Here is an 11,271-nt window from a genome sequence, read left to right on the forward strand (position 1 = left end):
TTGCAGTGTCAATGTCAGCCGACTCGTGGCACGAAGAAATGAAGCTAACAAACGGCTCACCATGACCATTTCGATCGGGATGGGTGTGCGAAGCTTCTCCCTGAAGCGACTGCTGATTTCCTTCACCAGAATGAGAACGCTGAGACAGATAAGGGAGATAATCAGCTCGACAATATTGGTCATGGGGAGAGCTCCGAGTATCGATGCCAGTGTCTGAGGACAAAAGAAAGTTGTTTCACTCAGTTGAAGAAGAAGCTTCCTTTCTCTTCTTGCTTTTAACCTGCTGCAGATTTTGTTTCTTAGAGTCTTCCCAGTGCCTCACTCTGCGCACCAGTCGCTGGCCTGATCACCTGGACCCAGGCAAGGACACCCCCAGACCAGTGGCACTCAGACCATGATTTGCTTGCTCTCGTGGGACCTCCACTCACCTCAACACTCCCTGCTGGCACCCGGGAAACCCTCACCCTTCACACTGATTTCCCAAACAGTGTGACCAAAATGCAATCACAGGTTGGGGTACACTTACCATGGGGCAATTTAATATCCCCAATCCACCCTAACCTACACGTCTTTGGACACTAAGGGGCAATTTAATATCCCCAATCCACCCTAACCTACACGTCTTTGGACACTAAGGGGCAATTTAATATCCCCAATCCACCCTAACCTACACGTCTTTGGACACTAAGGGGCAATTTAGCACGGCCAATCCACCCTAACCCACACATCATTGGACACTAAGGGACAATTTAGCATGGCCAATCCACCCTAACCTACACATCTTTGGACACTAAGGGACAATTTAGCATGGCCAATCCACCTAACCTACACATCTTTGGACACTAAGGGACAATTTAGCACGGCCAATCCACCCTAACCTACACATCTTTGGACACTAAGGGACAATTTAGCATGGCCAATCCACCTAACCTACACATCTTTGGACACTAAGGGACAATTTAGCACGGCCAATCCACCCTAACCTACACATCTTTGGACACTAAGGGACAATTTAGCACGGCCAATCCACCCTAACCTACACATCTTTGGACACTAAGGGACAATTTAGCACGGCCAATCCACCCTAACCTACACATCTTTGGACACTAAGGGACAATTTAGCATGGCCAATCCACCCTAACCTACACATCTTTGGACACTAAGGGACAATTTAGCATGGCCAATCCACCCTAACCTACACATCTTTGGGACACTAAGGGACAATTTAGTCTGGTCAATCCACCCAAACTGCACATCTTTGGACTGTGAGGGGAAACCAGAGCACCCGGAGGAAACCCACGCTGACACTGGGAGAACATGCAGACTCCGTACGGACAGTCACCCAAGGCTGGAATTGAACCCAGGTCCCTGGTGCTGTGTGGCAGCGGTGCCAACCACTGTGCCACCCTGCCGTCCATGGAGTGCGGCGTGAGTGCAAAGTGTGCCATAAGTGCTCACCCCCTCCCAGAGGAGAGAAACAGCTGGAAAGGTAAACCTTAAAATGTGAGGTCAAGGCCTCCGAAAGCCTGATGAGTTTGGACAAGTTTGTCACCCTGGCCCTACAGACCTGGGGGTAACACCCATGTCCAAAGCAGGCTGGCATTGGCAAACTGTGGGAGGTTCATGCCTCCTTCACATTCTGATCAGTTCCCTTCACAAGAACGACTGCCAAATGGAGAACGGGGGGATGGAATCTGTCATGGCGGCAGCCGTTCTCACACTGCAACTAAATATCAAATAGAAGTTGATGTTGACGTGTTGTTTGCTGATATAAAAGCAGGGAGGTCTTGCTGCAACTGTACAGGGCACTGGTGAGGCCGCAGCTGGAGTACTGTGTGCAGTTTTGGTCGCCGCACTTACGCAAGGATATTTTGGCCTTGGAGGGAGTGCAGAGAAGGTTCACTCGGCTGATACCGGAGATGAGGGGGTTGGACTATGAAGAGAGACTAAATAGACTGGGTCTGTACTTGTTGGGGTTTAGAAGGATAAGGGGGGGATCTTATAGAGACGTATAAGATAATGAAGGGGATAGATAGGGTAGAGGTAGAGAGATTCTTCCCGCTTAGAAAGGACAGCAGGATTAGAGGACACAGCCTCAAGATAAGGGGGGGCAGTTTAGATCAGAGTTGAGGAGGAGCTTCTTCACTCAAAGGGTGGTGAATCTCTGGAATTCTCTGCCCGTTGAAGTGGTGGAGGCTGCCTCGCTGAACATATTTAAGTCACGGGTAGATAGGTTTCTTAAATTGGCCTCGCAGGTGGAGGATGTGGTCAAGAAGGCGTATGGTGAACTGGCCTTCATTAATCGAGGGATTGAGTTTAGGAGTCGGGAGGTAATGCTGCAACTTTATAAGACCCTTGTCAGACCCCCCCTTGGAATACTGTGCGCAGTTCTGGTCCCCTCATTATCGGAAGGATGTGGAAGCTATTGAGAGGGTGCAGAGGAGATTTACAAGGATGTTGCCTGGATTGGGAGGCATGCCTTATGAAGATAGTCCGAGCTCCCTCAACCTCTTCTCCCTGGAGAGAGGAAGGTTGAGAGGCGACCAGATAGAGTTTTATAAGATGTAGAGAGGAATAGATAGGGTGGATTCTCGGAGGCTATTTCCCAGGGCTGAAATGGTCGCTACGAGAGGACACAGGTTTAAGGTGCTGGGAAGCAAGTACAGAGGAGATGTTAGGGGAAAGTTTTTCACTCAGAGGGTGGTGAGTGAATGGAATCGGCTGCCGTCGGTAGTGGTGGAGGCGAACTCGCTGGGGTCTTTTAAAAGACTTCTGGATGAGTATATGGGATTTAATGGATTTCTCACCATTCAAAAGTGTGACATTCATTGGAATTTGACCAAATTTTTACCAAAACAGCAGCGCGAGAGCTTGGAATTCTCCAGTGGCCTCGGATGGGATTTTTACAAGCCTTGCCCCAGCCAGGTTACAAAGTCCCACACATCGGGTTCACTTCCATCGAACCCGAGGTCAACCAACATTCAGGATATGGAGCACAGTTCCCGTCTCCAAAACAGGGGAAAATCGAGGAGAAATGTCGAACCTGCGACCAAAAGGAGGGATTGGGATGGATGCTTAAAAGGAAGCGAAATAAGTCGGGGTAGGAGGTGTGGAGAGTGAAAAACCAGCGCAGTCCAGTTGGGCTGAATGGCCTGTCTCCGAGCTGAGGACTGGATCGGAGGAAACCACGGAGGCGGACAGTGCTAATTCGAGAGGTCGTCCAAAAGCTACAGCAATAGGGAGCCGGGCAACTGCTGGGCGCTTGCCTGGTGTAAATGCCAACCTTAAAGAGGGTGAAGGGTCCGGTGAAGCGTGGCAGCCGCAGGCCGAGCATGATGTTGAGCTGGGAGATGGTGACGTGGCAGGCAGTGCCGCTGGTGAACGCCTTCACAATCGGGTCCGACAGGTAGGTGGAAAGGAATCCCAGCTGCAGGACAAACATACAGATCTGGAAGACAAAGAGAACACTGAGGCATGCACACAGAGAGATTCCATACATACACACTGTAGGAAGCATGTTAGGGTGGATTGGCCATGCTAAATTGCCCCTTAGTGTCCAAAGATGTGTAGGTTAGAGTGGATTGGCCATGCTAAATTGTCCCTTAGTGTCCAAAGATGTGCAGGTTAGGGTGGATTGGCCATGCTAAATTGTCCCTTAGTGTCCAAAGATGTGTAGGTTAGGGTGGATTGGCCATGCTAAATTGTCCCTTAGTGTCCAAAGATGTGTAGGTTAGGGTGGATTGGCCATGCTAAATTGTCCTTTAGTGTCCAAAGATGTGCAGGTTAGGGGGATTGGCCATGCTAAATTGTCCCTTAGTGTCCAAAGATGTGTAGGTTAGGGAGGATTGGCCATGCTAAATTGCCCCTTAGTGTCCAAAGATGTGTAGGTTAGGGTGGATTGGCCATGCTAAATTGCCCCTTAGTGTCCAAAGATGTGCAGGTTAGGGTGGATTGGCCATGCTAAATTGTCCCTTAGTGTCCAAAGATGTGTAGGTTAGGGTGGATTGGCCATGCTAAATTGCCCCTTCGTGTCCAAAGATGTGTAGGTTTGGGGGATTGGCCATGCTAAATTGTCCCTTAGTGTCCAAAGATGTGTAGGTTAGGGTGGATTGGCCATGCTAAATTGTCCCTTAGTGTCCAAAGATGTGTAGGTTAGGGTGGATTGGCCATGCTAAATTGTCCTTGAGTTGCCTCCGTATCCATGGTCGAGGGGGATGAACCATCAGCAATGGGACTTTTGCCTCTGGCTGTGATTGATCCCTTGTGCCTCGCACTGCAAAAATGTGAAGTTGCCATGGTCCCAGGTGACCATCGGCTGTTCCTGCCTTTGAGGGGATGGTGATGATTTAACCTGAGGACCACCACACCTCAGGCGAGGGGTGAGGTGGGGCCTCAGTGAATAACCTCAGCTGGTCGGGGAACTGACCCCACGCTGTTGGCGTCACTCTGCATCATGAACCAGCCAACTGAGCTGACTGACCCTATCGGGTGGCACGCACACAAGGAACAGAGCCCAGGCCAGGACACAGCCAGGGATCGATGGCTGGACGACTTGCACCGTTTGACCCAGGAGCGTTGCTGGAAGTTGTCAAACGCCAGCCCGGCAATCCTCTACACCTTCGGGATAGGACGGCGGGGGGGAGCGGAGGGGAAGGAATAATTAAAATGTTTACCATCATAAGCCCCGAGAGAAAGGCCACCGCAGACGCCACAGATATCCGTTGTCTCTCGAACTCTGCATCTTCCTGGCTTGTTCCATTCCATTCCATTCGGTGTGGCACCAGCCGCTCGACAATCGAACCAGTCATCAAACTAATCCCAGCAAAAGTCCCTGGCCAGAGGAAACGGTTAACAGTGAAGGGTGGGGATACCCTCCCCACACTCCCCCTAAACCCCAACAATCACCCTTCCCTCCATTTTCTCCTTCAATGGCCCCGTGGTCGCCAGTTTCACCCGCGTCGGAAGGCAGCGAGAGATCCATTCAGCGCGCAGAGAGTGCTGCCTTGTCAGAGGCGCGATCTCTCTTCCATCCCCTTGTTCAGTGGGAGTGAAAAGAAAGCAAGGGCCAACACTGATGCCTGAACCTCTCTCTCGCTCCCTCTCTCGCGCCCTGAATGGTGATAACGGACTCCTGGCTCGGTCCATGATTACATCAAACTAGAAGCAGGAGGTGGCCATTCATTCTGATCATGGCTGATCATCCAATTCAATACCCCGATCCCACCCCCCCCTTCCCCCCATATCCCTCGATCTCTTTAGCCCCAAGAGCGATATCTAATTTCTCCCTGAAATCACACAACGTTTTGGCCTCAACTACTTTCTGTGGGAGTGAATTCCACACATTCCCCACCCTCTGGGTGAAGAGATTTCTCCTCACCTCAGTCCTAAAAGGTTTACCCCTTATCCTCAAACTATAACCCCCTAGTTCTGGATTCCCTCCACCATTGGGAATATTCTTTCTGAATCTACCCTGTCTAACCCTGTTAGAATTTTATAAGTTTCTATCAGATCCCCTCTCACTCTGCTAAACTCCAGTGAATATAATCCTAACTGACTTAGTCTCTCCTCATATGACAGACCTGCCATCCCTGGTACACCTTTGCTGTCCTCCCTCTATAGCAAGGCAACGTACTACCGAGATTTCCCATCTGTGGTATGGCTGATGAGGGAACTCTCCCACTCTCACTGGCGCATTAGAAGGGGAAGCCAAATCCTAGGGGTCGTCACTGATTGAGTAATTCAGAGATCCAGGGCAACGCTCTGGGGGACCCGGGTTCGAATCCCGCCACAGCAGATGGTGAAATTTGAATTCAATAAAAAAAAAATCTTGAATTAGAAGTTGACTGATGACTGTGAAACCGTTGTCGGAAAAACCCATCTGGGTCAATATTGTGCTCGAGGGAAGGGAGTCTGCTTTCCTTACCTATGTGTGACTCCAGATGCAGTTGCCTTTCAACCGACCCCTCCAAATGACTGAGCAAGCCACTCCGTTCAGGGGTAATTAGGGTTGGGCAACAAGTACTGGCCCAGACAGCGGCACCCACATCCCATGATTAAAAAAAATTGCAGTTTTGTGACCGTCAGTGGGGCCTGACCTTGACCTCCTGGATCAGAGGCCACGAATGTCACTGTTTTAATGGACTGACTGTTTTAAGTAAGGTTCAGGGACGTCCCTGGGAATGTACAAGGATGTGGAATGATACTAATGCTTTTCTCTTTTAATTCACAGGTTTTAAGTCGGTCCGCCTTGTTGTCCAACGAGGGGCATACACGCGATGGGTCGTACTTGGGCTGCTCTTGGATGTTCGAGATTGGCCTAGTGCTTCACGTTGTTAGTGTGTGCTTAAACTGGACCAGATACTGGGCAAGACGACAGCTCAGTGACTATCACTGTTTGCTGTGCAGATACATGGATCTGGGCCGGTGTCTGTGGGAGTTTGCACATTCTCCCCGTGCTTGCGTGGGTTTTCTCCGGGAGCTCCGGTTTCCTCCCCAACCCCAAAGATGTGCTCTTAGGCTGATTGGTGGAACAAATTGTCCCTAAATTAGTCTCCCTCAATGTGGAATGCCATAGCATAGACAAGGGTCATGGGTGGAGGGGACTCAATGTTAAAATGGCGGCGCAGGCTCGTTGGGCCGAATGGCCTGTTTCCCGGGCTGTTTTTTGTTCTTTGGTTTGTGCTGTAAGATTATGCTCGCTTATGCATTTTGGAAGGAAGAACGGAGGCTATTTTCTAAATGGGGAACTGCTTAGGAAATCAGAAACACCAAGGGATTTGGGATTCCTTGTTCAAGATAGCCTCAAGGTTAACGTGCAGGTTCAGTCGGCAGTTAGGAAGGCAAATGCAATGTTAGATTCATTTCGAGAGAATACAAGAGCAGGATGTACTTCTGAGGCTGTATAAATCTCTGGTCAGACCCCATTTGGAATATTGTGAACAGTTTTTGGGCCCTGTATCTAAGGAAGGATGTGCTGGGCCTTGGAAAGGATCCAGAGGAGGTTCACCAGAATGATCCCTGGAATGAAGAGCTTGTTGTGTGAGGAATGGGTTGAGGATCTGGGTCTGTACTCACTGGAGTTTAGAAGGGAGGATCTTATTGAAACTTACAGGATACTGCGAGGGCCCTGGATAGAGTGGACGTGGAGAGGGTGTTTCCACGTGTAGGGAAAACTAGAACCAGAGAGGGCACAAACTCAGGGTAAAGGGACGATCCTTTAAACCAGAGATGAGGAGGAATTTCTTCAGCCAGAGAGGGGGGAATCTTTGCCGCAGAGGAGGTCGGGTCATTGGGTGTCTTTAAGACAGAGATAGATCGGTTCCTGATTAATAAGGGATCCGGGGAAAAGAATGGGGGATGAGAAAATATCAGCCATGATTGAATGGGGGAGCAGATGGGCCGAGTGGCCTCATTCTGCTCCTAGGTCTTATGGTCCTTGTGGTCTAAGGTCTCACAATCCTGAAATCAACCCATCGAATCAGACCCACTGGTCATTCACTTCACTTTCACAAGCGTTCTACAACTGCATTCACAACAAGCTCACCCTCCAACCTGGAGGAGGCGATAAAGGCCAAGTTATTTAGGGGGGTGGGCAGTGGAGGAGGAGGAGTGGGAGGGTGGGAGGGCAGTGGAGGGGAGGAGGAGTGGGGGTGGCAGTGTAGGAGGAGGAGGGGGAGGGTTGGGGGAGGATGGGGGCGCGGTGGAGGGGGGAGGAGTGGGGGGGCGCGGTGGAGGGGGGAGGAGTGGGGGGGGCGGTGGAGGGGGGAGGAGTGGGGGGGAGTGGGGGGTGCGGTGGAGGGGGGAGGATGGGGGGAGTGGTGGATGGGGGGAGGAGGAGTGGGGGGAGGAGGGAGTGGGGGAGGAGGAGTGGGGGAGGAGGAGTGGGGGGAGGAGGAGTGGGGAGGCAGGGAGGGTGGGGGGAGGAGGAGTGGGGGGAGGAGGAGTGGGGGGAGGGGGAGGAGAGGGGGGGAGGAGGAGGAGTGGGGGGAGGAGGAGTGGGGGGGAGAGAGGAGTGGGGGAGGAGGAGGAGTGGGGGAGGGAGGGAGGAGTGGGGGGGAGGAGGAGGAGTGGGGGGGGAGGAGGAGGGGTGGGGAGGAAGGAGGGTGGGGGGGAAGGAGGAGTGGGGGGGAGGAGGAGGAGTGGGGGGGAGGAGGAGGAGTGAGGGGGAGGAGGAGGAGTGGGGGGGAGGAGGAGGAGTGGGGGGGAGGAGGAGGAGGGGGGGAGGAGGGAGGAAGTGGGGGGGAGGAGGAGGAGTGGGGGGGAGGAGGAGGAGTGGGGGGGAGGAGGAGGAGTGGGGGGGAGGAGGAGGAGTGGGGGGGAGGAGGAGGAGTGGGGGGAGGAGGAGGAGTGGGGGGGAGGAGGAGGAGTGGGGGGAGGAGGAGGAGGTGGGGGGGGGAGGAGGAGTGGGGGGGGGAGGAGGAGTGGGGGGGAGGAGGAGGAGTGGGGGGAAGAGGAGGAGTGGGGGGGGAGGAGGAGTGGGGGGGGGAGAGAGTGGGGGGGGGAGGTGGGGGAGGAGGAGTGGGGGGGGGAGGAGGAGTGGGGGGGGGAGGAGGATTGGGGGGGAGAAGAGTGGGGGGGAGGGGGGGGGAGGAGGAGTGGGGGGAGGGAGGAGGAGTGGGGGGAGGAGGAGTGGGGGGGGGAGGGAGGAGTGGGGGGGGAGGAGGAGTGGGGGGGAGGGAGGGTGGGGGGGAGGAGGAGTGGGGGGGGAGGAGGGAGTGGGGGGAAGGAGGAGTGGGGGGGGGAAGGAGGAGTGGGGGGGGGAAGGAGGAGTGGGGGGGGGGGGAAAGAAGGAGTGGGGGGGAACCTGGCCAAATTGGTTCTCTGATTGCCCCCCACACCCTCAGGCCCATCAACCAGCCCAGCTGGCCCCATTACCCATGCTCATCTTACTGCATATTCCACTTGCCCCATTGTGGACCCGGGGTACACTTCCTACCTGTGGAAACATGGCGTCCAGTTCCAAACAGCATGTACAGCAGCACAGGGAAGAATGAGGTGTAGAGTCCGTATACTGGAGCCACAGATGTCAGCAGGGCAAAGGCCATCCTGGTGAGAGATAAAAGGGCTTTTTGTCAGAAGAAAACAATGACATTGCACAGCTGACGGCAGGATGTGTGAGGGAGACAAGGTGTCTCATTGGACTAAACGTTGGCTTTCTCCCTGAGACCTTGTTCAAAATCCTAGCCCAGAATTGGAAGTGGTTCGTGCTGCGACCTCACCGTGCCAGGGACCTGGGTTCGATTCCCGGCACAGGTCACTGTCTGTGTGGAGTTTGCCACGTTCTCCCCGTGTCTGCGTGGGTTTCCTCCGGGTGATCCACCTTTCTCCCACACCATTGACCATGATAAATTGCCCCATAGTGTCCAAAGATGTGTAGGTTAAGTGGATTGGCCATGCTAAATTGTCCCTTAGTGTCCAAAGATGTGTAGGTTAGGGTGGATTGGCCATGCTAAATTGTCCCTTAGTGTCCAAAGATGTGTAGGTTAGGGTGGATTGCCATGCTAAATTGTCCCTTAGTGTCCAAAGATGTGCAGGTTAGGTGGATTGGCCATGCTAAATTGCCCCTTAGTGTCCAAAGATGTGCAGGTTAGGTGGATTGGCCATGCTAAATTGTCCCTTAGTGTCCAAAGATGTGCAGGTTAGGTGGATTGGCCATGCTAATTGCCCTTAGTGTCCAAAGATGTGCAGGTTAGGTGGATTGGCCATGCTAAATTGTCCCTTAGTGTCCAAAGATGTGTAGGTTAGGGTGGATTGGCCATGCTAAATTGTCCCTTAGGGTCCAAAGATGTGCAGGTTAGGTGGATTGGCCATGCTAAATTGTCCCTTAGTGTCCAAAGATGTGCAGGTTAGGTGGATTGCCCAGGGTAAATTGCCCCATTGTAAATTGTGTACTGTGCAGAATGCACAAGCTCCACACAGACAGTGACCCGAGGCCGGAATTGACCCGGGTCCCCAGCGTCGTGAGTCGGCAGTGCTAACCACCGTGCCACTACTGTCTGCCGTTTACAGATGGGTCAATCAGTCCTGCGTTGCACCAACAACACCAAATGGGGGAGCCACGGGCTCAAGTGTCATGTCGGGTAACACAAGTTGGGCACGTATCCATTGGTTATTGCGAACCAACCCTGCATTGGCACATTCAACCCCTCCTTCCACCTACAGTCATTTAACACACCCACCGCTTCCCCCTCTCACGTACGTGTTGAGAGGATCATCGGGCAGGTTTTGGTTTCTGTTTGACGAGGGCAATTTTTTCGAAACATTTCCCGTGTCGGAATTCACAAGCCGTCTGTAAAAGTTCAGGAACAGAATTCTGCAGGTCCGCCACTCTTTCAACATCCTGAACTCCCCCTTGTGTGATCTGCCCCGCACACCTCCCGTTTCCAAACATTTTGGCAGCGTTTTCGTCCAGTAGCTGTTCCACCACATTCTCCTGCCTCTTTCTCAGCCTCGTGCTTGGATGGTGTTTCTCTCGGGCCAGCTGAAGAGCACGATGATTGATCCTTTCTGAGATCACCACTGAGAGAGGAGTGGAATCCACTCCTGAGCTTTCACCCCCTCATCGAGTCGCAAAGATATACAGCACAGAAACAGGTCCTTCGGCCCAACTCGTCCATACTGACAGATGCACCATAGAAAGCGTTCAATCCAAATGTATCACAGCTTGCCGTGGGCTCCTGCTTTGAGCGCAAGGAACTACAGAGGGTCGTGAACGTAGCCCAGTACATCTCACAAACAGTCTCCCATCCACTGACTCCGTCTGCACTTCCCGCTGCCTCAGAAAGCAGCCGGCAAATCAAGGACACCCCCCACACACCCCAGACATTCTCTCTTCCACCTCCTTCTATCGGGAAAAAGATACAAAAGTCTGAGGTCCCGTACCGACCGACTCCAGAACAGCTTCTTCCCTGCTGCTGTCAGACTTTTGAATGGACCTGCCTTTTATTAAGCTGATCTTTCTCTACACCCTATCTGTGACTGTAACATTACATTCTGCACCCTCTCCTTTCCTGCTCCCCTATGTACTCTATGAATGGTATGCTTTGTCTGTATAGCGTGCAAGAAACAACTGCTTTGTCTGTATAGCGTGCAAGAAACAACACTTTTCACTGTATCCCAATACATGTGACAATAATAAATCAAAATCAAATATTAAGCTAATCTTTCTCTATACCCTATCTGTGACTGTAACACTACATTCTGCACTCTCTCCTTTCCTTCTCTCTTATGTACTCTATGAACAGTATGCTTTGTCTGTATAGTGTGCAAGAA

General features: G+C 52.5%; 1 protein-coding gene across 1 annotated transcript in view; it reads right to left on the reverse strand.

The window, feature by feature from the left end:
• The window catches only part of slc26a10 (solute carrier family 26 member 10), a gene marked incomplete at its 3' end in the record, with an annotated part of 37,230 nt that extends 26,892 nt beyond the window's left edge, over positions 1 to 10,338 (reverse strand). The window contains exons 1-5 of the mRNA XM_080184990.1: positions 10,199 to 10,338; positions 8,936 to 9,045; positions 4,674 to 4,831; positions 3,284 to 3,448; positions 61 to 213 (exon numbers count right to left, since the gene is read on the reverse strand). Of these exons, the coding sequence (XP_080041116.1) occupies positions 61 to 213; positions 3,284 to 3,448; positions 4,674 to 4,831; positions 8,936 to 9,045; positions 10,199 to 10,338 (726 nt within the window). The remainder of the gene's footprint in view (positions 1 to 60; positions 214 to 3,283; positions 3,449 to 4,673; positions 4,832 to 8,935; positions 9,046 to 10,198) is intronic.
• Positions 10,339 to 11,271: the final 933 nt, after the last annotated feature.

This window comes from Carcharhinus amblyrhynchos, unplaced genomic scaffold (assembly GCF_965287045.1).
Source record: "Carcharhinus amblyrhynchos unplaced genomic scaffold, sCarAmb.v2.hapA chromosome_1103, whole genome shotgun sequence".
In the NCBI taxonomy this organism is placed as follows: domain Eukaryota; kingdom Metazoa; phylum Chordata; class Chondrichthyes; order Carcharhiniformes; family Carcharhinidae; genus Carcharhinus; species Carcharhinus amblyrhynchos.